This window comes from Crinia signifera, chromosome 1, assembly GCF_055691185.1.
Source record: "Crinia signifera chromosome 1, ASM5569118v1, whole genome shotgun sequence".
NCBI classification, from domain to species: domain Eukaryota; kingdom Metazoa; phylum Chordata; class Amphibia; order Anura; family Myobatrachidae; genus Crinia; species Crinia signifera.
In genome coordinates this window covers 372,040,022-372,067,936 of record NC_139217.1, presented here as the reverse complement: position 1 = coordinate 372,067,936, position 27,915 = coordinate 372,040,022, and the positions used below count along the sequence as shown (strand labels likewise).

The following is a 27,915-nucleotide window of genomic DNA, read 5'->3' as shown; positions in this document are numbered from 1 at the left end:
CCTGTAACATCGTCTAATATTGTTAATTTATCCAGAGATGACCTGATATAAAAGACTCATAGAAAACAATGTAAGCCCAGGTATTCGTTTAAACCCCTAGGGGAAATCGTATCCAATCTATGCGTCCATTTGCTTTCAAGCTGTAACAGCATCCTACTACGATTACCACCCCTCCTGGGCACTGGTACATGATCAATTAGTTTTGCTCTTATGCTAGAAACGGAATGACCCTTCAGCATACAATGCCTTGCCACGGGCTGATCGCTGCTGCGATTTGCGATGGCAGCCCTAATCGCACTGAGATGATTAGCAAGGCGTTCTTTGAAGGTAGTTTCCGTCTTACCCACATAAACTAAGCCACATGGGCGCGTTAAGGTGTATATAACGAATTTAGAGGAACAAGTGAGTACATGCCTAATTTGATACTTTTTTCCACTATAAGGGTGAAAAAAAGAGTCTCCTGCCACAAGTGTACTGCAGGTTATACAACCTGTACACTTGTAACAGCCAGCTTTACGTGTCAAGAAATGGACTGGTTTGTCAGTTTTATCCATCTCTGTCACATCCAATTTCACTAAGAGATCCTTTAAATTTCGGCCCCTGCTATAGGCAGGCATAAGACGAACCCCGGAAAGTGAGGGCAGATCTGGATCCGAATTAACCATAGGCCATAACCTTTTGATTTTTTTAGTAGCATCAGGGCTAATCACAGTATATTTATTAACCCATGGTATCACTTTATCCTCTTTTGCCGATAATTTTGGTATTAAACAATCTTCTCTGGATCTCAATAAAACCCTCTCCTTAGTGGCCAATAATTCATCACGTGGGTACCCCCTTTGTTCAAACTTACCGACCATGTCGTCTAATGCTTTAATAGACTCTTCATGGTCACTAGTGATGCGTCTTGCTCTAAGCATCTGCGAATAAGGTAAACCCCGTCTCAGGGGTAGGGGATGAAAGCTGTCATTGACTAAGAGGGTGTTTCTGTCTGTCTTTTTGACGAAAATTGATGTGGACAATTTACCTTGATTTAAAGAGATATTAACATCTAAAAAGTGAATGGATTCACCACTGATATCAAAGGTAAATTGTACTGCCTCCTTCTTGGCATTGTGTGTCTCCAAGAGGGGTTGTTGTTCACTTGATAGAAGCGAACCAAAGAAAGAAAAAAGCTTTGTGGGCGCACTCTTATTGTATGTAAATATGATGTTAATTTAAAATTTAACTTTTATTAAGATCCTGATAAAATGAAGTAACAAGAGCCGTAACAAGGAATGGAAGGACAGAGAAAATAATTAGAGCAAAGTCTATAATTAGATTTATAAAATGTAGTGTGATAGCACTAGTAGCTTTTTCACACATTAATCTCCATTCAGCGCATTAGTTCCTAATCTTCATTGGTATATATACACAATGTGATTATAGGCGAAGTTGAATGGTTAGTATCCCACAATTGGAAGGCTGGAATTGCCTTAAGGAGATATCGGTTGCCCCAGCGACAGGGTTTATTGGTATTAGTAGCTTGTATTGCTCATACAGTAGGCGTATCCAGTGCAATCTATTTGGGGAATATACTTGTCCAATTTTTGGATACCACACCAGTAATTCTTCAGGGGTCTCCCACCAAAATACTGAACTGGCCCTTCACTGCTTTGCTTCCAAGTTCGGAAAGTTTTTGGGCAGTTCCAGTGAGGTATGGTGGTATAATTAGGACTAAATTCCCATTCAGCAATTGCCTGGTTAACTGCAATTAGAGCATTTATAGCTAATTTCATACCATATGGTTTACAAAGAAATCCAAGGAGGTCAGTTATTTGGCAAATTGCAACTGTACGTGGCAACAGAGATTTGCCCTTATTGGGAGCCGAGTGTACCTTTGGGAATATATAATGGTAAGTGAAGACACAGGCAAGAGGTGCAAAAATTTATGAAATGGAATAAAGTGAGGAAATGAAAATATATATACGAGGTAAAAATACAGACAGAAGAGTAAAGAAAGGTTAAAGAATTAAGGTGCTGGGGGGGGGGGGGGGGGAGGGAGCAGGTGCTGCTCTTTCCCTCCCCCCCCCCCAGCACCTTAATTCTTTAACCTTTCTTTACTCTTCTGTCTGTATTTTTACCTCGTATATATATTTTCATTTCCTCACTTTATTCCATTTCATAAATTTTTGCACCTCTTGCCTGTGTCTTCACTTACCATTATATATTCCCAAAGGTACACTCGGCTCCCAATAAGGGCAAATCTCTGTTGCCACGTACAGTTGCAATTTGCCAAATAACTGACCTCCTTGGATTTCTTTGTAAACCATATGGTATGAAATTAGCTATAAATGCTCTAATTGCAGTTAACCAGGCAATTGCTGAATGGGAATTTAGTCCTAATTATACCACCATACCTCACTGGAACTGCCCAAAAACTTTCCGAACTTGGAAGCAAAGCAGTGAAGGGCCAGTTCAGTATTTTGGTGGGAGACCCCTGAAGAATTACTGGTGTGGTATCCAAAAATTGGACGAGTATATTCCCCAAATAGATTGCACTGGATACGCCTACTGTATGAGCAATACAAGCTACAAATACCAATAAACCCTGTCGCTGGGGCAACCGATATCTCCTTAAGGCAATTCCAGCCTTCCAATTGTGGGATACTAACCATTCAACTTCGCCTATAATCACATTGTGTATATATACCAATGAAGATTAGGAACTAATGCGCTGAATGGAGATTAATGTGTGAAAAAGCTACTAGTGCTATCACACTACATTTTATAAATCTAATTATAGACTTTGCTCTAATTATTTTCTCTGTCCTTCCATTCCTTGTAACGGCTCTTGTTACTTCATTTTATCAGGATCTTAATAAAAGTTAAATTTTAAATTAACATCATATTTACATACAATAAGAGTGCGCCCACAAAGCTTTTTTCTTTCTTTGGTTCGCTTCTATCAAGTGAACAACAACCCCTCTTTCAGTTACAATACTGAATTTTGGGGCGCACCACCAATCAATGACTATTAGAATTTACTATGGATAGTCCTTCATATTGGTTCTACAATTAATACTTCAGCATAATTTTCAGTCTGTGCGGGTTCTACCACACCCCCCCTTACCATTGTGTGTCTCCAACAGTTCCCGTAATTTGGATTCAGTGTCGGACCACACAATCAGGAGATCATCGATAAATCGAACAAAATACAGCACAGACAGACAAATGGGAGGAGCTAAAAAAATATGTCGCTCCTGCTAGCACATGAAGGCATTGGCGTACGATGGGGCCACACTGGACCCCATCGCCACGCCCAGCCTCTGTAGGTAGTACCTACCGTTAAAGAAAAAATAATTTCGAGTCAAAATTAATTTCAACAGTTCCATGAACAGAGGAATGGGTGGACCCTTGTAGTCAGGATTATTATTGATAAGCTCAAATACCGCCCCCAACCCCAAATCATGGGGGATGGAGGTATACAAGCTTACCACATCAGCACTACAAAGAATAGTTTCCGATGTCAGATTGGTCAAAGCCTGCAAACCAACCAACAGATCGGTGGTATCCTTAACATAAGTAGCAGTTTTCTGAATGCATGGATTCAAATACAAGTCCAGAAAAACAGAGACAGGTTGGTACAGGGACCCCCTGGCCGAGATAATAGGTCTGCCAGGGGGGTCCTGTAACCTTTTGTGTACCTTAGGCAAGGTGTAAAAAAGAGGGGTAATGGGAAAAGACACCTGTAGTGCTTTATAGTAATCTGCAGATATATCTCCTTTTTTGTATGCATTTTCCAAAATTCTTGTAATTATCCACGGAGGTGTTGAGCTTCTCAATCCAATTAGTTGTTGTATCCTGGACGATAATCGGTTTATTAATGAGTTCAAATGCTGCTAGCAAGAAAGACCTCATCAAATTTAAGAAGGAAAAGCAGCGCAAAGTGGCACAAGACTATGCAACCAATGCAGTCTATTTATGGCTGAGCCCACAACACAGCAACACAGGACACTTTGCCCGCAGAAACACCACTCAGCGTTATAACGCATCATTTAACGCGGCTTCCAGCTCCTCTTTCAGCGACAACGATACCCTGCCCCCAACAGCCCATCACCCTTTAGGGGTTTGCACCCGAGCAATCATCGCCGGCAGAATCGTCCCCCCACGAGGAGGGGCGGGCAGAGGGAGAGGATCAAGAGCCCAAAACAGACGGGGCAAGTAGAACAACTTGTGTTCAATTTATCAGAAAAACCATTGACTGACATAGAAAATCAATTATTGGCCAAAGGTTTATCGTTTACCCCAACCACTCCACATGATACCTTCCAATGGAAATTGGACACTTATAAGTTTAATAGAACTTTGAGACTACGCGAACATTTTGCTACACAATTAGAACTTCCTAAGAACATTGATCCAGCTCTTCAAAAGCTACGTAAGTTGCAAGGCGGTTCCTCCTTTGATCCCCCCACTTCTAATGCTTCCATAAAGACATTTACCAGAATGATGGATGACACTGGTAAAAATCTTGCAGCTAAAAATGCCCACATTTGTTCTAACTTGTCTAGTTTAGAATGGAAAGCATTACAGGGGTTAAAAAATCGCACGGATATAGTAATCCGTAGCGCAGATAAGGGGGGAGCTATCGTGATACAGAGTACTGAGGCATACAAGAGGGAATGTTATAGGCAACTATCTGACACCAATGTGTATACTGTTTTGTCTGCTGATCCAATTAATGTTTATAAAAGAGAACTTGACGCAATTTTGGAAAATGCATACAAAAAAGGAGATATATCTGCAGATTACTATAAAGCACTACAGGTGTCTTTTCCCATTACCCCTCTTTTTTACACTTTGCCTAAGGTACACAAAAGGTTACAGGACCCCCCTGGCAGACCTATTATCTCGGCCAGGGGGTCCCTGTACCAACCTGTCTCTGTTTTTCTGGACTTGTATTTGAATCCATGCATTCAGAAAACTGCTACTTATGTTAAGGATACCACCGACCTGTTGGTTGGTTTGCAGGCATTGACCAATCTGACATCGGAAACTATTCTTTGTAGTGCTGATGTGGTAAGCTTGTATACCTCCATCCCCCATGATTTGGGGTTGGGGGCGGTATTTGAGCTTATCAATAATAATCCTGACTACAAGGGTCCACCCATTCCTCTGTTCATGGAACTTTTGAAATTAATTTTGACTCGAAATTATTTTTTCTTTAACGGTAGGTACTACCTACAGAGGCTGGGCGTGGCGATGGGGTCCAGTGTGGCCCCATCGTACGCCAATGCCTTCATGTGCCAGCAGGAGCGACATATTTTTTTAGCTCCTCCCATTTGTCTGTCTGTGCTGTATTTTGTTTGATTTATCGATAATCTCCTGATTGTGTGGTCCGACACTGAATCCAAATTACGGGAACTGTTGGAGACACACAATGCCAAGAAGGAGGCAGTACAATTTACCTTTGATATCAGTGGTGAATCCATTCACTTTTTAGATGTTAATATCTCTTTAAATCAAGGTAAATTGTCCACATCAATTTTCGTCAAAAAGACAGACAGAAACACCCTCTTAGTCAATGACAGCTTTCATCCCCTACCCCTGAGACGGGGTTTACCTTATTCGCAGATGCTTAGAGCAAGACGCATCACTAGTGACCATGAAGAGTCTATTAAAGCATTAGACGACATGGTCGGTAAGTTTGAACAAAGGGGGTACCCACGTGATGAATTATTGGCCACTAAGGAGAGGGTTTTATTGAGATCCAGAGAAGATTGTTTAATACCAAAATTATCGGCAAAAGAGGATAAAGTGATACCATGGGTTAATAAATATACTGTGATTAGCCCTGATGCTACTAAAAAAATCAAAAGGTTATGGCCTATGGTTAATTCGGATCCAGATCTGCCCTCACTTTCCGGGGTTCGTCTTATGCCTGCCTATAGCAGGGGCCGAAATTTAAAGGATCTCTTAGTGAAATTGGATGTGACAGAGATGGATAAAACTGACAAACCAGTCCATTTCTTGACACGTAAAGCTGGCTGTTACAAGTGTACAGGTTGTATAACCTGCAGTACACTTGTGGCAGGAGACTCTTTTTTTCACCCTTATAGTGGAAAAAAGTATCAAATTAGGCATGTACTCACTTGTTCCTCTAAATTCGTTATATACACCTTAACGCGCCCATGTGGCTTAGTTTATGTGGGTAAGACGGAAACTACCTTCAAAGAACGCCTTGCTAATCATCTCAGTGCGATTAGGGCTGCCATCGCAAATCGCAGCAGCGATCAGCCCGTGGCAAGGCATTGTATGCTGAAGGGTCATTCCGTTTCTAGCATAAGAGCAAAACTAATTGATCATGTACCAGTGCCCAGGAGGGGTGGTAATCGTAGTAGGATGCTGTTACAGCTTGAAAGCAAATGGACGCATAGATTGGATACGATTTCCCCTAGGGGTTTAAACGAATACCTGGGCTTACATTGTTTTCTATGAGTCTTTTATATCAGGTCATCTCTGGATAAATTAACAATATTAGACGATGTTACAGGTGGTTGTTTTTCACATATTCTTATAATACATATCCAGTAATTTGTTTATAAAATGAAATGTCACTTTATAATTATAAATTTATAACTCTGAACTCAATACTGTGATATTTGGTGCATACTGAATGTTTTTAATCTGTATATTTTGTATGTCTTTTTCTTGTTTTAGATGTTTATATAAAAAAAGAGAAAAAAATGTTTTGTAACACATATGGTGATTGGTATCCCTAGCAACAGGACGCTGCCATTGAACCCTGTTACCCACGTGATCGCTACTCAGCTGTCCTGCATGCTTTGTAAGTATGCGGCGTCTGAAGCTTGTGTGATGGGAGCAGGATCATTCAGGTGTGCACGTTACCTGACGCTTGGGGGGGATGGGGTTTTTTGGTTGTTCCGGTATAAATATGTGCAATATTCATTGTATGTTTGTCCCTGATGACGAGCAGTTTATGCTCGAAACATATGTCGGAATAAACGGATTTATTCACTGCTAACAAGTCTCTTGAGTGCCGCTGCTTTCATGATACATATATATATATATATATATATATATATATATATATATATGTGTGTGTGTGTATATATATATATATATATATATATATATATATATATATATATATATAATATTTTTTTTTTTTTCTAACAACTACTGGCGGATATAATATAAATAAATAAAATGTCTCTCCCATCAGGAAGAAACCGCACAAACAGTAATTGATCATGTTACCGGATGTCACTTTTAATATAATGTGACTCCATTTACACGCTACAGTCTGAGTGCTGTTCCTTCCCTATGATTGTGTCATTCTATTATTTGCTGATGCTTATTCTTTGTTTACCTCTATTAATCATCCCTACTAAATGCATTTTGAGGTTATGCACACACTCGCCCACTGAGAATTATTCTTTTGTTTAGATGTTCCCACTTGGAAGGAGCTTTAACAGAAGCCAGCAAACAAATCCATAAACTTGAGAACCAAAACAATGAACTGGAAAAACAAGTGGTAAGAATTCAATGCATGCATAGAAGAGAATGTCTTTATGTGGGTCCCTGACAAAATGTAAGGTAGTTCCACTTATTCTGTACAGATGTGTGCTCCTTCATTGTTTCTGCAGTCACGGCAAACAGCCCTTCTAGTTGTGAGCATCTTTTGTGCATTTTTTTAAATATATAGTTACATAGTATTTAATGCTGAATAAGGACTCGCGTCCATCCAGTTCAACCTTGGTGTATTAGCTTCCTCCCTTGCTATACATAGTGTACACTGATCTCTTCCAAGGACAGACCATGATTATTGCTTATACCCCTGTATGTTTTTAACCAATAGATGTTTGTCCAACCTCATTTTAATCGAATTTGTGTCTGCCAACACCACATCTCCAGGAAGAGAGTTCTATAATTTGACTGCACTTACTGTTAAAAAAATGTTTTCTTCTAAGGGAAGGAAATCTTCTTTCCTCTAATCTAAACTCGTGTCCTTCCTTACAGTTAAAAGGGCGTCTGACAGTTCATTATATTGGCCCCTGATATATTTGAACATGTTAAGCATGTCCCCCCTTAAACTTCTCTCTTCTAGCGTACACAATCCTAAATGGTTCAGTCTAGCTTCATAGCTTAAATTCTCCATTGCTTTTCTTAGTTTTGTTGCTGTTTGGACTTTTTCCAGTTCTATGATGTGCTTTTTATAGTGTGGGGCCCAGAATTGTACTCCATATTCCTGATGTGGTCTAACCAATGCTTTGTACAGTGGCATAATTACATTTGAGTTCCTAGTCTCCATGCCCCCTTTTATGCATGCTAGTATCCGGTTGGCCTTATTTATTGCTATATGTCATTGAGTACTACACTTATACTGTATTCTGTGTGCAACTTCAGCTGTATCGGCTTACAAAATGCTAATGTCTATTATAGCTGTCCTTATATCTAGCCAAAACATGGATGGGTGACTTTGTGTCCCAGTATCTACCATTGACTTGTTTTTTTATGTATTATTGGCAAGCTATTTTTGGATTGTCTCATTGGATATTACAGTCTGACCTTGTCACTTTGTTATATTGTGCTGATCTTTACATGTTGGCTTTCGAGCTGGAATAGGATGTCTCCACCAGGTGAATGGTTACATTCGGATAGGGCTTATATTTGAAAGAACGTGTAGTGTTACTTAGCATACTTATATACTTTACCTAGTGATGTTACATTACTTGTGATTACCGTGTTGCTTTTAGAAGTCCATCCTAGGGGGGTCTTCGCATTGCTCAATGAAATGCTAATGTTTCCATTTTGCGTCCATTTCTAGGCGGAGTGGAAGGAACATTACCTCTGTTCTGACAATACATCAAGAGAATTAAGAGACCAAATTGAGGAAATGAGGGAAAATAGCAAAGAAAAAGAAAATGCAATCAGCCGATTACAGTCCAGGCTCAAAGAGGTTGAAGAATCCTTAGCAAAGGCTTTCAGGAAGTCAGACGATAACGAAGCCAGAATAAAGCAGGAACATAAGATGTTTCAAGATGTAAGTTCAGAATTGCCTGCAGTTCTGTCATTTGGCCCTTAGAAATATATTGGGCCTGATTCAGCCCTGTGAGTAATATAGGTCTTCTTTTTAAGATAATCACAAGGCATTTGAGCTTATAACTACAATTTCTTCCTGAAGTAGTCAGAATTTTACAAGGACTTAATAAGTTGGCAATACCAAAGAAGTGACTTGCCCTCTTGTACGTGCTGTGTCATTTACATTCTGGTACCCAGTGGTGTATAATAGCCCTCTAGCATACACTGAAGGCCACTGGTAGTTGGATCACAGAGGAAATGCTGTGCCTTAGCAGCCCTTGTTACAAGGAAGGTATTTGATATCATTGTCCTTTTTGTCTTTCAGCTATTGTTAGAATATGAATCTCTTGGGAAGGAACATGAACGAGTAAAAGTAAGAGACTTGTACTATTTTGTAGAAAATGTTAAATAAGTTAATTGAATTGATTTTACACCTAAAGTATCAAGAAGGATAGAAAAAATTACCAATCAAGAGATGTCTGTCATGTGCGGAACTGCATTGCATTGTTTGCAGCTGTACAGCATAGGTCACCCGTATAAGCAAGTACTAGTGAGTAGATAAACTGTTATGTCGGTAGTCCGTCGTGGGCCCTCTCTATAGTGCCTTTTATATAACCATAGTGTTGATTTCAGAGTAAAATGTGCTTGTAGCATACACTTATGTAAAATCAATGTGGAGGTATATGTGGCCTCGGATGGATTGGGGCTGCTGCTTTCTGGACATTTTTTTTTTTTTTTGTAAAAACATCCCTTTCTCTTGCATCCAATGGCGGATACTGGAGAACTCTGGGTATAGATGTGTCAGAGTAGAATGGGCACTTGATGGTTACACTGCCCCTCCTTGCCCTGGGAGACAATTATTCTAGTGCCTTAAGGCTGGGCCCATTTTGGGCGTTCTGCGTATGCACAGTGGAGTCTGAGCCCTCCAGCGAACCTACTGCACTGTGCAGAGTGTGGCGCTGTGGCTGGGATAGAGGAGGGGGCCCGAATGGAGGAGGCTGCACAAGGTCCTCCTCCTCTCCTAAAGCACTCCTGCCTGTATTTATGATTATCACTAGTTATGTTCAGTCTCAATTGTAACCCAACACTTGTATGTTCATTGCTGTCCTAAATAAAGAGAATAATAAAAAAATAACAAACAAAAAAAACTAAACACATTCACACTCGGATGTGCAGGCTATTACAATTCCCTCTTAGTATTAATATTGGTAGTATTAGTGCAGCATGGTTGGCGTAGAGGTCAGCATTATGAACTCACAGCCCTGAGGGGGATGACTAAAGAGTGTGTATGCTTTTTCTGTGTTTGCGTATATAGGTTTATTCCCAGGAGCACCTATTTCCCCTCCCCCCTAGATTCTAAGCACCACTGAGAGAATTTTTTTTTTTTGTCTTTTCAGGATTTGCTATGTATAACAGAGAACAAATTGTGTAATGCACATGGTGAAGTCAAGGAGCTCAAAAGGTAAATGCCTGTGTTCTCCCTTGGATGGGAATATTGTCAGCTCTGGGTAACAGATGCCCTTAAATTGGGGGTTTTGTCCTCACTAATGCAAGAGCCTGACTAATGCAAAGGCAGAGAGATTGAGTGGGAGCTGAACCTACTGTATGTAATGGAGAAAAATAAGATATTTTAGTTTTTATTTTATTTTTTTCCCTTACTTGCGGCACAAGATCAATCTATTATGGTTTCTAAATTGCTGATTTATATGTTTTGTGTTCTGCTCGCCTGTAACAGGATTGTTTCACGGCATGAAAAGCAGAGCAAACAACTGGAGCAGGAAAACATGGTGAAACTTCGTCATATTACTGAGAGCCAGTTGTGGGCGTCCAATCCGAAGTAAGCCGGTTTGGACTATAAGTTGCATAGTTATGGGTAGAATTAGTTTTACTATACAAAGCTCTGAGTTTATTCTTATTTTTTTATCGCTAAGTAATGAAATGAGACCTGTGACTGGTAGCGTCTATGCCATGGATGATGTAGCGCAGAAGTATCATGCTTCTGGAACAGACAGTGCCATCTTTACCAGCCAAACTCTTGATAACAAAGCCAAAGAGATGGAGGCCAAACAGGAAGCACCATATATCTCAGACAGGTGAGGCAGATAAAATAATTGTTCTAATGATGAAAGCGGAATGTATCCGGCTGGATAAATGTCTACTTAGTCAGTGGTGGTATGCATGAATTTGTACTCCGTACCGGATAGAGCTACACCTTTGCCTGTAGAACTACCTGAATACTTGATGACATGGATTCAACAAGGAGCAGGAAACATACTTTAGGGCAGCATTTCCCAAACTCCTTCAGTTGCTGATTAAGTCATTTGTACTCTAGCTTCGATATCCTTGATACCTGGACTTTTACGATGCCTTGAGGACAGTAGGAGACTGTGCCTTAGATCCTTGTCCATGTACATCCGTGGTTCCCAACCCTGGTCCTCAGTTACCCCCAACAGTGCATGTTTTGCAGGTCTCCACACAGAATCACAAATGCTATAATCAGCTCTACTTGTGGATCTTTTTACATGTGCCTGAATACTGAGTGCACCTGCCGGGTGAGCTGGAAAACGTGGGAACCACTGATGTACATGATTGGATTAGCTGTATGTTTGTCTGCTACATATTTGTACTGTCCATATAATGGTTCACCACATCCCATATTGAGACTGCGTCCCCTCACATGGCTCACTGCGCCCGCCATGCTTCAGTCATGGGGCCTTGCTGTGCTCAGCACACTTTTATATTCTCCACTGGGAATAAGAAGTCGGTTTTAACAATTTTTTTTCAAGAAAAACATGTTAACTTTTTCATGTTGACATTTGGCTTGTGTCAACCGTTTGACCACGTTGCCCTAATGCATGTTGACCTTTTTCATGTGTCGACCTATTCTGTGTCAACCAAGAGTGATCAAACTATTGACTGCCAACCTAATTATCGCATACACTAGGAAAGGACCCTTAGTACAAAAGAGGAAAATTTGGTACTTGTGTATTTGCAGGGCGCCCGCTAAGCTATTTGCTTAGTGGGCTATTCTGCGTCGTGAAATCTCACTAGTTAATTTATTCACTGCATCCTGCAACATGCGATTTTGCGTGCAATGTGATTCAGCACAACACCCCCAGTGTACACGTCTATGTGATGCAATGGGATTTAGCACACACCCCACTATCCACGTCACCCCGAAGCGTGGCGAGTGCACGCGGAACGTGTCCTCCCGACCTTTTCATACCCCCACTATCCACGTAGGCGAGCCAGAAGCGTGGTGAGCCCCGCGAGGGGACATGTATTCCACGTCCTCTCGCGGGGCTCGCCGCGCTTCGGGCTTGGAGGCTCGCTGCTCCCTCCACGCTTTAGAAAATCAACTCTACGCCAACGTGTGTGTGTGTGTGGGGTTATAAAAAGGTCAGTGGCTCACTGCGCTCACCACGCTTCGGGGTGACGTGGATAGTGGTGGTGTGCAAATAGCATGCTTATACAATGAAAAATCGCACCGGAAATGGCATGCGATCCGCGGCCAGAGGTGCACTAAATCGCATCGCACCGCAAAATTGCATGCAATGCGATTTTCCTACGGTGCCGTACGTATGTAAATTGGGCACCCTGCAAATACACAAGTACCGAAAATTTGACCAGACTTAAAACCAATTCGCCCATGCTTTACATTAAAACCAGCACTCCTCTTATGGCATCATAAAGATACCTGAATTGATAATATTTGTTGTGATTCACATAAAAATGTTAAGACACTACATTTGTGTATCCATACGTTTTTCTTATTTTTAAGGTACAATTTTCCTCCTGAAAAGGATTTTTTACACGATATTCTGGCACCTAAACCCAAAGACAGTAGCAGTCAGGAGAGTCCAATTCTAAAAGCTTTGAGAGATTTTGAAGAAGAGAAAGAATTGAAAAGTTGGAACACTCTTAAAAATAAAGACAATGCATTTTATGGTAAGCCTTTGCTTTCTTCTACTCCACATTCAATGGATATATACTGTGTGTGTGTGTGTGTGTGTGTGTGTGTGTGTGTATGTATGTATGTATGTATGTATGTATGTATGTATGTATGTGTCTAAGCACTTTATGACTATATACTGGTTTGCACCTACCGTAGTTAATATGCAATAGTAACAGGCAGACTGTTTATGTATTAGTAAGTTTTGTGCAAACATGTCTCCATGGCAATGTACACGCTGTTGTCCGCTGCACTTCCGGCACCTGGGAACCCTCTGCTTGTCCCCGTCCTACAATGTGAACAGCATTGCTTCCGGCTAGGAGGCTGATGGGGGCGGACGGCTTTGCGGCAAACTGTGATGCCGGAGGACAGCGCTGATTGTAACAGTTGAGGTGGTGTGGGAGGGCCCAATATAAGACATCTCTTAATGCTATTTGTGTGCTGAGCCCTCTTGAAAAAGGTGCTATGGGCACCGAAACAGCCGTCAAGGAGACGCTGAATATGATGAGTATTGCCTAATGGATGTCACTTTACATGATTTATGGAGCTCTGAAGCATTGAGATGTCCTGCTTTTGGACAATAAATTGCATATTTTAAAATTCAAAAGGACTGGTTCTGGTATTCCCTGCGTTCACATGGGGATGTGTTGGATATGGATATATATATATATATCTACCCCCCCCCAGTGAACGCAGGTAATACTAGCACCAGTCCTTTTGAATTTCACCCCGCTTCCTGTGTCCTAGTGCGCTATTTGAATTTGAACTTCTGTAACCCTTTGGCGAAAGTTCTATGAGGAGCTGGAGTTTTATTTGAATAACCAACCGTTTTAACTAGTCCAGCCTGACTTTTTTTTTTTTTATCCTATGAATCTGCTTGGATAACGCTCTTCATGAATTCAATCATACATTTCAATCCATGAGGCACTAAAAGGAGCTCTGGCACTGCTGCTATATGGTCTCTTATCTGGGAGACTGGAGAGCACCAGACATATCACCAGCCCTCCTCCTGCAGCTATTGCTCCTGCATGAGTCCCAAGAACTATAATAAATAGGTTTTTACATGTTTGTGTTCCAGAACTGTCCTGTAAGAGAGAAATATCTGGTTTCAGTGGTACTTGTACTCCTCGCGGATCTCCAGAAAGTAAACAACCACAAAGACGGCTAAACTCTCCCTCAGGCCCGCGATCATCTTCACTTCCACCCTCCATCCGAAAGTCAGCAACTACCCCAAGTAAGGGTCCATATGAAATCTCATCAGTTGTGTATCGTACAACAACACATCACTGCTAGAGCCTTTATGCAATAGTGGATATTGACATTATCATCTGATTGCTAAACATGAAATTCTTACATTGAGCCCATAATTAGGTTTTTGCTTAGTACTATAAAGACATAATTGTGTTTCTTTATCAAACATTGGGGATGCTTGACCATCGGGTATGGAGAATTCTGCAGGACTTTTAACAACATTATCTGCATGATCCTGCTCTTCCCACTATTCTATGCCCATTTATATAGGCATAGGTTAACTGTGGTCCTTATTTTGGTTCACTCTTTCTGACAAAATACTTCTTAGATGGACAAAACCATGTGCACTGCAGGGGGGCAGATGTAACATGTGCAGAGATAATTAGATTTGGGTGAGTAATTTTGTTTCTGTGCAGGGAAAATACTGGCTGCTTTATTTTTACACTTCAATATAGATCTCACTTTGAAGTAAAACCCCACCCAAATCTAACTCTCTCTGCACATTTTGCATATGCTCCCCTGCAGTGCACATGGTTTTGTCCTTCTAAGAAGGATTTTGTCAGAAAGAGTGAACCAAAATAAGGCCCTGTGTGACAGATTACAGATTGAATTGGTTTTGATATTTGTTTGTTTTCTTTAAATACTGTTGTTGCAGTTTTCTTTACATCAACTGTACATCAACTGCAGGCTTCCTGCAATTTGGAGCAGGTTGAGAAGGTGATGTCCTTCAGAGACATTACAAAAGAGAAAAGAATGTCCACTATTGGTGCACCAAGAAAAAGAGTTATAAAATTGAACCTTTATTGTTTTATTTAAAAGGCTGCGAAAATATTAAGAAACCCATAAATAGACATACAGAGGTGGGGATCACACTTCAAAAAACACGTGACCCACTCCAAATATAAGCTCTAAGCCTGTGATTAACCAACTCATATATACAGAATATACACTGTCTGAGTTAGACACACACTATCCAATCAACAATTTAATAAAGAGATACATTCAAGTGCTATATCTGCCTGCCACCTTAGTTTTTTTTAAAGTGTGATCCCCCCCTTGTGCGACTAACAAACCCGCCCTGCTACGATGTCCTTCAGAGTCAGCTAAATGCGACCACCCTGCTACTGCCGTAGTTATACCCATTTTTGCTGTAAACAAACGTGAGAATTTGGATTTGTAATAATAAAACCATATTTATTAAAATGGTTAAAAAAACAAAAAAATACCCGCTATAATTATAACGTAAACTGTTAAGCCCAGAAATTGCTGCCACATGGACTCATGAATCCGTTTACTCTGGACTTTTGGGCCCTACACACAAAGCGATGCGTGTAGGGGCGACTTGGCTATGCTAGGTCCGGCAGTGCTGTGCACTGAGGTGACAGCCCAAGCAGATTGCTGTTTGCTGAACGTGCTGCCAGCGCCAGTGTTCTCTGGTGGAGAACACTGGCGACCAGCGAGATTGATGGACACTGGCCATCAATCTCAGCCAGGGACACACATTGCTGTCACTAAAGCCCCTACACACACACACACACACACACACACACACACACACACACACACACACACACACTGATGTAGGGGCATTTTCTAAGCAACTTTGCCAAACTAAGCAAAGTCGCTTAGAAATTGTCTATATATCAGTATGTGTGTAGGCCCTATAACTTTGGACTGGTATACACTCCTTTGGATTAAATCCTGCATTGGATGGCTCCCTTGTGGATCATCCCTCCAGCCCATACATTTGGACATTTGATTGCTAAGGAGACTGCTGGAACTGCCTAAATAACATCCATTAACCCTTGCTGATTTTTGTAGACATTGTGGACATTGGGCCTGATTCAGACATGATCACTGCTGTGTGAATTTGCTGAGGTCTGCATCCAGATAGTGACTGCCCAGTCAGAGTGAAATCCCACCCTGTGCAGATCTGCGAATGGATTGCTGATCTGTCAATCCATTCGCAACTCACTCACCATCTAATGATTTTCCCAGTCTGTGCAAATGTGAGTAAGTCTGACCCTTCCACAACTCCATTGTTTGGAGCTGTTCCTAATCTAGTATATGGTATTAATACAATACAAATGTTACACCAGTGGCATTTTGATCACAGTATCTGTGGTAACTATAGCATTTATTGTGTTGATTTTTAATGTGTTAACTAGTTTTAATAAATATTGCTGTATTAATACAAACCATCAAACTCTCAAGATTTTTATGCAGCGAGCGCTGGTATAACTTTATTACATGTTTTTCTGGCACTTGCTTTGTGCACTGGGACACAGTCATGTTTGAATAGAAAGGGCCTTTCCCAAACTGTTGCCACAAAGTTAGAAGCATAGCATTGTTCAAAATGTCTTGGAATGACGAAGCATTAAGTTTGCCCATCTCTGGAGATAACTGACCTAGCCCAAACCCTGGAAAACAGACCAATCCCTCCTCTACTTACATTCACAGTTGCCTTAATGCTGTCAGGCAGGTAACATTCAATAAGTAACAAAAAAAATTGTCTATATATAGTGTATGTTCAAGGTGCAGACTCATGCCCTTAGTGTGGAACTCTCTGCACAGTGCCCCAGTGTGAGCATGTGTTCATGTCAACATGTGGATTTTAAAGAGCATATGAAACTTTTTTTTTTTAACACTTTAGAGCAGTGGTTTCAAAACTGTGTGCCGTGGCACCCTGGGGTTTTGGCCAGAGTAATAGACAAAACTAGTGTTTGTGACTTCCAGTCATACATATGTGGATAAACAGAAGCAAATTCTGTCCCTCAAAACAAAGCGGACCGTAAAGATGACCTATAACACACAAATTTCGCAATATGAAACTTTTTTGGCCTAGGGCTGCCATGAAAACAATTTGGATACCCTAGGGGGCTTTGTTTTACAAATGTTAGAGCAAAACGCTATAAATCAGTGGTTCTCAAAGTGCTAAAGGTTGAAGAAATTACTTCTACAGGGTCATATTTGTGGCATTGCACTGAATGAAAATGAATATTGAGTAAAGCCTAAGCAATTCTGTGTTCCCTCTGTTCTCCAAACAAAAGAAAAAAACACTTATTGCAGGCTCTGCTTTTTATTTCTATTTTGTAGCTAAGCGGGAATTAATGCTAACACCATTGTCGGTGAAATACAGTCCAAAGCGTTCTCCGAGGGAGAATCTTTCTCCAGGTTTAAGCCAGTTACTCTGTGTTGAGACCACAGGGACAAGGTACCACCTCTTATCTACAACATCCTTTCTTTCCTATATGGCAGTTTTCTCTCTGCTTTGTCTTTGTGTGATTGATGTCCAGGTCTAATAGTATCTCTTATGCATTGTATTCTGTGTAGGTTTGATGTCTCATGCAACGATTCATCAACATTTAAAGAATCAAGTCCAAGAAAGAGGCTTCAGTTTCTGTCCTTGGACGACCCAGAAGGTAATAATGTCAAAAATGATTACTAAATGGTAAATTGTTCATTCAATAAGCTGAATGTATGAACTTTGTGTAGATGTTTGTTTTGGGGTATTTTTGCACGACATCCTCACATTAGTGTCCTGAGCTTCTAGTTCAGGGCTAGGCAAGTAATTTAGAATATTTCTAATTATTTTGATCGAGGTACACAAAATTAAATATCTGGGGCTAAATTGGCGTTTATGGACATCCGTCAACTGTTTAACTGTACAATTTGTTGTAACACCATCGATTCACTGCAATTGTAATTTAACCTTACATATATACTGCTATGCTCCTTTGGGCAACTTTTTAATAAATTGTTTTTATTGTTATTTGAAGTATACAGTTCAATTATATAAGGTTATAGCGCACCCTGGAAACCCCCCATTTTTTCCATTTCTTTAACAGGGGATCCTTTCAGGGTTGCAGTTTGTGGCATCACTTCTATTGAGCACACTGTGTGGCCCTTTCTGCTATTCCATATATATATATATATATATATATATATATATATATATATATATATCGGCACAGAGGGGACACAGAACTCCATCCCATTCACCTTAGATGTACTACTTTGAAGAGACCCCCCCCCCCCCCTTCCCACTGCATAGCAGCCATTTAAAAAAAACAATACTCCCATCATATATTAAAACTTTCAGGGAGTTGTCTGTCATGATCTCCGCTGCTCCCTCTTGCCGCAGCTGCTCCTGCTGGGCCCTCTTGCTGTTACTGTGCCCTCCTGACACTGCTGCTCCTGCTGGGCCTTCATTGCTCCATTCCTGTAGCCGCTGCTCGCGCTAGGCTTTCCTGCTGCTGCACAGACAGTGCTCGCCAATTCTGAGGCAGCTTCGCCACATGGAGCCGACTGAACTCCTTACAAGCGGCGCACAGGTGCACGGTGATGCCACCCACGCACCCGCTGCAATGCATTCCTGGGATAACTGCAGTTTCAGGAGTGTGTAGGCGGTACGCATCTCTGTCTTTTGCGGTCCGGAGATGGACTCCGGTCCGCCAACTGTTCTAGTTGTTCGAGGAAACTCCTTCCACCATTTCATCCTTTCAATATTCTGTATTTTTATTGGGGTTAATCCGTCATTTGACAATACTTCCTCTTACATCCAGTCTGGGAGACATTGCATCTCTAGACTATCGCTTATTCCATAGCACTGGAGTATAGGCTATAAATGGTTAAAAGACAACTTTGTCTTTCCCTCTGGCCAATATTACCCCCTCCTTTCTCCACCAGTCCTCATTATGTAGTGTGTACTCAGCTTTAATCTTAAAAGCCTGTACACTTTGTGTGATCACTGCTGCGGCATTGGGAGTCATACATGGGCCATTTTGCAGCATGGCCCTTGTTAACGATTTGCTCCCTCGTCTGTATATGCACAGGCGACTGAGGGGATTGTAAATGACCTGTGGGAGCGGAGCGTGTATCGGCCATCGGGTACAGCCTACACACTGGGCGATAAACTGTGCGTTATCACTAAAAGGGGCTAAAATTAGTGTTAGGATTAACCCCCGTTCTATAGGGATAAAACGGGGAACTATAGCAGATAAGGTACCTGGAGCAGTTGCTGGATGATCAGGATAAATAAATGACATAAACTAAACTGAATATGGGACATAGGACAGACAAGAGTAACTGACCAGGAGCATAGAGGTGAGGACGGGCCACAATCCCAACCCTGGCTCTGTTAATCCCTCAAGAGGTTATAGGCACCTGCTGAGCTAAGACTTCACCTATAATAGCCATGTTCGAAAGGGTAAATTCGGTTCATCCTAACCCTGGTGCCATCAGGACTTTGCAAGGAAACACTGCCATTGACCCACCGCCTCAGAACAGACAAGAGAAAAGCTAACTAAAACCCATAACAATGGGACACAAAGCAAAATGTGGCACAGCTGTCCTCCACGAGGGGGTAGAATCCTCCAGCAGTCCAACGTGACCCCTGAATGGATCACTTAGGAGGATAGTGTAGTAGGGTGCAGCAACACAGCATTCTACCAGACTACCATAAAGGCAACAATGCATTAAGGTGTTAAACAATACACAATACCATGAAAACTTGACCCATGTATGTAATAGTACAGGAAGAATAATACAACTCTGAACCGGCTACCTAAGCAGTACTAATAATTGCTTGCATGTGCAAAAGAGAGACCATATAACTCCACACAGAGAAATCCTGCAAACTGCAATAACCAGAAAGGATTGATGCTTAGATGACAAAAGGCACTTATCTCAATACTGGTGTGGGTCAGGTTACCCAGAAGCCGGTACCATGAGACAGGACAGGAACTGGACCCTTCTGCAGAGGGATAAGGTGGTGAACTGCAGGGACAAGGATCTCAGGCTGCACAGGACACTGACAGGGCAAACTGACTAGGACAGACTGCACTAGGACAGGAGCCTGACTGCAGACACATGGCTAGAAGCTCAGGCTGGAGACAGCACTCAATGACTTCACAGTGACAAGCTAATGCTCTCTTCACTGAGGACAAAGCAGGGAGCAGCTGGTCAGAAACCCTAATAAAGGGTCACCAGCTAATTAGGAATTCAGTGCAGGTCTGCTTGCTGCACAGAAATTGTAGTCCAGGTTGTATAGCAACAGCTTAATAACAAAACTAGCAGCAGCACACCTGACTGAGTGATATTTTGATACCCAGTGTGTAGGGCAGGCATGTCCAAACTATGGTCCTCCAGATGTTGTGAAACTACAAGTTCCATCATGCCTTGCCACAGTTTTGCTATTAGGGAATGCTAAACCTATGGCAAGGCATGCTGGGATGTGCAGCTGGAGGGCCACAGTTTGGACATGCATGGTGTGTAGGGGCTTTAATGCATAAATTTAGGTAGTTAGGAAATTACAATCCTACACCTATGATCCCAAGAGCATGGTTGAAGAATTCAGGGACTATTATAATTTATTATATAATTTACCTGACTCAAACCTACCTTCACCTACTAAAGCCGAGGAGATGCTTTCCTGTTTCTCATCAATTCCTTTGCCTCACCTGTCTGACCATCAACTTGGAGCGTTGAATGAACCCATCTCATTAGAAGAAATGACTATGGCGATTAAATGAATGACTGGTTTACAGCTCAATATTATAAAATGTTTATTAAAGAATTGGCACCACATCTTAATTCCCTCTTTAACAAAATCATGGATGAAGCTGTATTTGACATAGCTACCACCCAGGCTTGTATTGTGGTGGTTCTCGAAACCCAGAACTACAGGCCATTTCTATGCATCTGACCCCCCTTCTCTATTGACTAATTCATCCTGATTAGGTGGGTTTTATTGCAGGACGTCAAGCACCTGATAACATCAGAAGAACAATTCATTCCATTTACACACAGAGAGATCAAGTTCTTATTTTGGCATTGGATGCGGAGAAGGCATTTGACCGCATTTCTTGGTCATTTGCCTTTGAAGTACTCAATAAAATGGGATTGAAAGGGAGGATCTATGATAGGATATCGTCCCTTTATCAATCTTCTTCGGCTAGAGTTTCGGTTAATCAGCTTTCTTCATCGAGCTTTGAAATTTCCAATGGTACCAGGCAGGGCTGCCCAGTCGTCCCTGATATTTACTCTATAATGGAATCTTGGCAGCCAGAATTTGCTTAAATTCAGCTATTTCAGGGGTGACAGTTGGTTCTACAAAGCATAAAATAGCCCTTTATGCTGACTATGTCCTAATTTCTCTTTCCGCGGTTTTTTACGAAGGTGGTTTCAGCATTTCACCTTAACCAGCCAATTGTGGTTCCAGCTTGGTCTGGTTGCTTGGACATTCTTATATCTTTGGATGTTGTCTGTGCTTTAAGAATTTAACTTAAAGAAGGCTGGGACCAGGTAGTCTGACTACCTTTTGTGTTGTATGATGCTCACAAAAGGGATTGTCCTGCTTCAAAGTATTCAATTGCTCACTGGATATGATTGACTATCCAGCAAGCTTATTCTTATTCTACTTGGTCTGATCCGAATTCTGTTAAGGCCCACTCAACTAGATCTGTCGGCTCCTCCGGGGCGTCTGCCCGTGAAGTCTCGGCCATACAACTTTGCCGATCTGCTACTTGGTCTGGGAACTAGAACATGTTTGTTAAGTTCTACAGGTTTGATACCCTGGCCAAAGAGGATACCTAGTTTGCGCAGGTGGTGTTGCAATTGTCTCACCATGTTCTGGAAGCTTTGGGACATCCCCATAGTACTAAGTGAATCCCCAGTATCCCTTTTTGATGTTTTATATACCTACCAGTAAATCCTTTTCTCTGAGTCCATAAGGGATACTGGGCGCCCTCCTCAGTGGGTTTGCCATTCTGCAGGTGAAGCTGAAACTTGTCTTGCAAGCTGTTATTACAACAGTTTTTTTTTTTTCAGTTATGAATGGTGTGTTGGTTTGTTTGTCTCACCATTTGTACCTTAAGTTTCCTTCTTCAGGCGCAGTTTTACCTAGCCTGAGATTGGGAGGGGGCATAGAGGGGAGGAGCCAGCACACCCTGTGTGAAGTTTTATAAGCACAGACTACTTTGGACCCCATCTATAGCCATAGTATTAAGTAAATCGCCAGTATCCCTCATGGACTCCCAGAAAAGGATTTACCGTTAGGTGTATAAAATCCTATTTTATGTGACTTGGGCTCGGTGACTTGCTGCGCCCGCCACACTTTATAAAATCAACTCCACGCTGACTTGGGGGTATGAACAGGTCAGGAGGATGCTTGCTGCCTCCGCTCGCCACGCATCGGGCAGACGTGGATAGTGGGGGTGTTTCACATTCACACCTGTAATGTCAGGCAGGTTAAAATGGTCAATGGTTCCCACAAAATGCAATAAGCGCTGACTGGCTATGTTAACTGCGTAACGCTGACTGACTAGACTAAGTACGTAAGCTCCGGCTAGCCGCGACCTGGCGGGAACACTACGCTGATGCGGACAGGGATGCCTGACTGACTACGCTAACAACGTAAGCTCTAGCTAGCCATGAACGGGCGGGAACACTATGCTGATACTGACAGGGATGCTGACTACGCTGGCTGCGGGAACACTACACTGATTCTGACAGGGACGCTACGCTGACTACATAACTGCCGCCGTGAAACTATACAAGCACCTTTTATTAATGTATACGTGCTAAGAGCATAGCATATGTAATACAGCATTTCTGTGGCTCTCTCTTCTCAGTGAGGCCGAAAGCTACAGTTGCTCCAGGGAATAAAGCAGGGCTTCCTCTATTACCACCATTTGAGACTGAAATCACATACAACGAGCGGATGAAAAACTTAACGGATACAGAGCGGCTCTTTGATCAGTTAACAGAGGAGAAAAAGCAGGTATGGTAAGACCTGGGAGGTTCTCATTTGTATTTTTGATTCCTAGGTTTGAAAGTCTCTAATGTATGCATATATGGTAAAATAAGCCTGGGTAAATGTCCTTTTTAAATGGTGATTTCTTTTTGCAGTTATAAACCATGATATAAACCGTGTTTTCTTAGAACTTACCATAAAGAACTTTAATGTTGTGGATAAATTGTCACTGCAGTCTGTGCAGCCTGGAATACAAACCTCTTACCTCTGTACACACAGTGAGATTCCCTTGCTATTCGATTTAAGATTCGAGTGCTGTGCAATCTTTGCTAACTCTGTACTATTTACATACAATTCATACAATCTACGTTTGATTTGCACTATATAGTCATTGCTGCCCTGTCTGTCTGGGTTTCAATTTGTGCTGTCACGGGAGCGCGCATCAGGATCACAAAGAAAAAACCTGTACAATCTGCATACGATTGACTATATAGTCAAAATCCAATGTCCAATCTCACCGTGTGTACACAGCATAAGTCTGCAATCTAGCTTCCCACATGTGAGGCCAAAGTATCTTATCGCAGGCTGTGTGGCTAGTAAACGTACAAACCAGCAATTGAGACTTCTGTAGTGATCCTTTTTTACTTACTCCTCCTCCTTTTTGTTTTTCTTCTTTCTTGTCTCTGATCTCTACTTCATTTACTATGGAGGGGAGGACAAGTAAGAAATATGAGAGGTCATAAGGGCCTGTACGTCAGGTCAGACCAAGACGAGAAAACAGCACTATTTTCCTTTTATGCATTTCCACTATATACTATTATATTCAGAAAGAGAAAAAAGTCCTTTCTAAAGTCTAATTCTGATGAATGCTCTAAACCTTTCATCCATTGCTAATGATACATAATGACAGCAAAATGTTAGTTTTGGTAGATTTGTTAACTCGTTTTAATGCTATTGGCACCTCATATGCTCTGCATCCGCTCACAGATTGAAGCTGCCCTCAGCCGAATGCCAGGTACTGGCCGCAGACTGAGCCTGCAGACGAGAGCCGCAAAGGTATCTATCTTTTTTTATTTTCATTAAAAGCCGATTCCGGGGCCAGAATTATAGGGGATGGCTGTGGTGGCTACAATGCTCACAGGTACCAGAAGCAGGGGGCAGCCACCCCGAGTATGACAGAGGTGCATATAAGTGGATCCCTGTGGATGGGTTCATTTTATTGTTTAAATCTCTATAGAAGTAAATGCTTTAATATATGACATCCTGGGCTTCTAAATCAAAGCTGCAAGGTGAATTTGTTTGTTTTTCCCAGCGTTAATTTGAGATAACATCCTAAAAACAGACATGTTGGAGCACTAATTAAATTGTATATAGTTAAATGCCTGTGATTACGATGCTTGCCATGGCCACCAGGCGGCATAGTGATGGAATGTCACCTAGCCACACTAGGGCCTTGTGTTCTATGCTGACCTGGACGCTGTGAGGCTGACTTTTTTTTAGATTTGCATGCCGTTTTCACATATCTGCTTAAATACATGTGGATCTCCTCAATGCAGTAGTACTGACACAATGCGTATCAAAATAGCAATCATACCGATGACTGATTTGCAGCAGCCCTGTTCCTAGCACTAGAGAGATCTATCCAAAATCACCTAGATTTCTCTGTATGCACATCAATGAATGCCCTGCAGTTCCGTCATCAAGTGGAGATGTGGCTGAGATGCGTATGTTTCCAAATTGCTCAAAGTTGCGCATGCAGACTTCAGTGTATATGCACAGTTGCTTAAATAACTGGGGTCTGTCTGCATAGTACTTGTGTGGAATTCATAATGAGTTCCTGTGTGTCTGAGCTCCCTGGATTTCCTTTTGGGTGTTAAAGTTTTGTACCACAGACAAAAGAAATTGACTTTCAAAAGTAAATTCCACTGGTGCAATCTATTGGGTCCCGTTGATAGAGCTACAGATATTTTTTTTTTTTTCATTTTGTGGAGATTATCATACTTCACTATAAACATGGACTACAATTGAGAACCATAAAGTGTTCCAAGCGAGTCTCCAGGGCTGGAGCAAGGCAAGCCATGCGAGAGTATGCATTACACTAACTGGGGGGTCTGTGTGTCGACCTTTTGACCTTGTCAACCTATTTCATGTTGACCTTTTTAGTGTCGACCTGTTAACTGTCTATCTAGACACTGCATATCTAATAATCCACGCCTGTAGATGACATTTGGTGCTTTTCAGGTAGTGTTCCGGGGTAAAGTGACCCCTTCTTCAGGCTACATGAGAAGCCTAATAAAGGGGTCACTTCACCGCGAAACGTTGCATCAAAGGTACTGCATGTTAGTTGCCCTTTTCTATTGCTTCTGAGTGCGCCCTTATTTGGACTTCTACCTCTCCACCATATGATCAATGAGGCATTATGTGAAACTGATGATCAGTTGTGTTTCTCTTTCAGGAAACCCTAGAAGACCGTCTAGAAAAGGTCAATCGTGATTTAGGGTCAATCCGAATAACCTTGAAAAAATATCATGTTCTACCAACATCAGCAAAGATTTAACATCTTCATAAATACACTTAACTGGCTGTTTTTGCACTAATTTATATTTATGCACTGAGCAATGACTTTATAAGCCTAAAGGCAGTGACTTCCCAACTCCTGTGATGATTTTTAAATCTCTTACACATGTTTTTGTTACATAGGATTGAATGTGAATTGTGTATTTTATATTTTACTATCTAAAAAAGGCCAAATTTAGCTGGGTTTGCTTAATATAGAAGTGTAGTCTTTGTTGGATAACCATAGATTCATATCTTTTTTTATGTCACCTTGTAGATTTTTAAAGTGTAATATTTGATTCATTCATTCATTCATCAGTGTACTTCCAGAGGAATATTTTGTTAAATATCAAACTTGTAAACTATTCATGTTCCATGTGTGTTCATTTGGTCCATGCTACAAGACCTTCAACGCTTTGCTGGGCAATGCATTGCAGGCCTACCCCTTGTGTAATAAGCCATATGTGCTTTGTAAAAAAAAACAACAACACACAAACACCTAATAATATGTGTGACTTGAGAGAGCACAATGCAGCAATAAATTTCCTTAAAATGTGTTTATTGTAGTGTTTATTTCCAGTTCTAAATGCTAAAGAAAATTGTAGTCTGATAAATGAGTTATAAGTGACATCAAGAATGAGATGGAGGTTTTTTATGTATATATTTTTTGTATGTCAATACCGTGCGAAAATGTGTACTACTTTAGTTGGGTACAAAGTCCTATGGTGCAGCATGTCCCTTTCAACTACAGGGCAATCCTTTATAATACAGGTTGAGTATCCCTTATCCGAAATGTTCGGGACCTTGAGAATTTAGGATAAGGGATTTTTTCGGATTTGGCATATATATATATTTTTCCATACTTCCCTGGTCCCCTGGTGGTGCCCTAACGTCCACGGTGACCTTCAGGATCCGCTTCAGCGTCCTCTTCGGTCCCAGGGGTGCATTGCCGAAGTGCGCTGGCGTGCCGTGACATCAGCGGCACATTCGCACAATGCACCCCTGGGAGATACTGCTGAAAAGGATCCCGGAGGCTGCCCTGGACAAAGAGGCCCCAATATTCTGAAAAACCAAGGCTTTTGGAATAGACGGATAAGGGAGACCCAACCTGTATGACAGCCCTAAATGCAATAAATACACCAGTTTATTCAATGGATAGACCAGTTTACCTTTGTCCTGAGATCCAGAGGAGTACAATCAAGTTCCTTTGAAATTAGCCACAGTGTGCATATGATCAAGATTTATTATGGCTGTATTGTTGCAGTTTAGTATAAAGAAAATCAATAAAACTTTTCTAAAGCTTCTAAAAAGGAAAAGATGTAAGGCTTCTCATAGCAACCAATCAGATTCTGTCCATTTTCTAGGATTCAGTAGAGAAATGATGGACAGAAACCAGATGTATCAAGCTTCAAAAAGTGATAAAATGGAGAATGATAAAGTACCCGCCAATCAGCTCCTAACTGCCATGTTACAGGCTGTGTTTAAAATATGGAAGGTAGGAGCTGATTGGCTGGTTGTTTATCACAATCCACTTTAGGAAGCTTGATACATCTGGCCCATAGTATTATTTTATTTTGTTACCTTTTCTTTCTCACTGGAAACGTTCAACGTTTTATACTTAACATATTTCTTAAAAAGCTGTTCAGATTGATAATGCAAAAAGCAAACTATTATTTTCTAAGCAAAAAAAAAAGAATATGATAAAGATTTTAAAAATACTTGCAAAGCTAAAACAGGTGCTTGGTCAATAAACCCCTTACTGACTAAATCCATATAATTGTAGAAATATATTACTGAATGCAAATAACATGGGGCTCTGAGCATTTCTAATTTCCTAATTGAATGTATATGCTGAGACTTCCTTCCCTGACGATCGTAAAAAGTAATGGGGCATACACACGGTGTGATATGAACTATAGATATGAACTTTATAGTCCATATAGGTATAAAACATAGAATATATCGCACTGTGTGTGTACAGCTTGCTGTTCTGATGCGAGACCCTAATAGACTCACAAGGCAGCACAATTTTGACTAGATACTGTAGTGCGCAATCTATATTAGTCAAAATCGCACCGTGTGTATTCCCCTTTTTTCTTACGGCCAGCGGTGGATGCTGGGAATGTGGGTATTCCGGGGCTGGAGGTCCGGGCACCAAGGAGTAGAAACTTCTTCTGGCTAGTGCAGCCCTAGTCTCCGCCCCCCTAATACCCCTTCCTGTCCTCAGAGACCAGTTTTTTTCCTTGGTGCTCTGAGGAACAGGCACCACGCTAAGGAGAGGGCAGTTTTAGCCCTAATTAACTTCGTTGTTTTT

The 27,915-nt window shown here is 41.4% G+C and overlaps 1 protein-coding gene across 4 annotated transcripts in view; it reads left to right on the top strand.

The window, feature by feature from the left end:
- Nucleotides 1-26,158, top strand: part of MPHOSPH9 (M-phase phosphoprotein 9) — a 76,293-nt gene extending 50,135 nt beyond the window's left edge. For all 4 annotated transcript variants that reach the window (XM_083151271.1, XM_083151267.1, XM_083151268.1 and 1 more), the window contains 13 exons: nt 7,453-7,540; nt 8,834-9,049; nt 9,413-9,460; nt 10,485-10,549; nt 10,823-10,924; nt 11,019-11,180; nt 12,869-13,035; nt 14,118-14,273; nt 17,387-17,504; nt 17,624-17,712; nt 22,924-23,072; nt 24,033-24,101; nt 25,501-26,158. In XM_083151271.1, the coding sequence (XP_083007397.1) occupies nt 7,453-7,540; nt 8,834-9,049; nt 9,413-9,460; nt 10,485-10,549; nt 10,823-10,924; nt 11,019-11,180; nt 12,869-13,035; nt 14,118-14,273; nt 17,387-17,504; nt 17,624-17,712; nt 22,924-23,072; nt 24,033-24,101; nt 25,501-25,602 (1,531 nt within the window). In that variant the 3' untranslated portion in view covers nt 25,603-26,158. The remainder of the gene's footprint in view (nt 1-7,452; nt 7,541-8,833; nt 9,050-9,412; nt 9,461-10,484; nt 10,550-10,822; nt 10,925-11,018; nt 11,181-12,868; nt 13,036-14,117; nt 14,274-17,386; nt 17,505-17,623; nt 17,713-22,923; nt 23,073-24,032; nt 24,102-25,500) is intronic.
- Nucleotides 26,159-27,915: the final 1,757 nt, after the last annotated feature.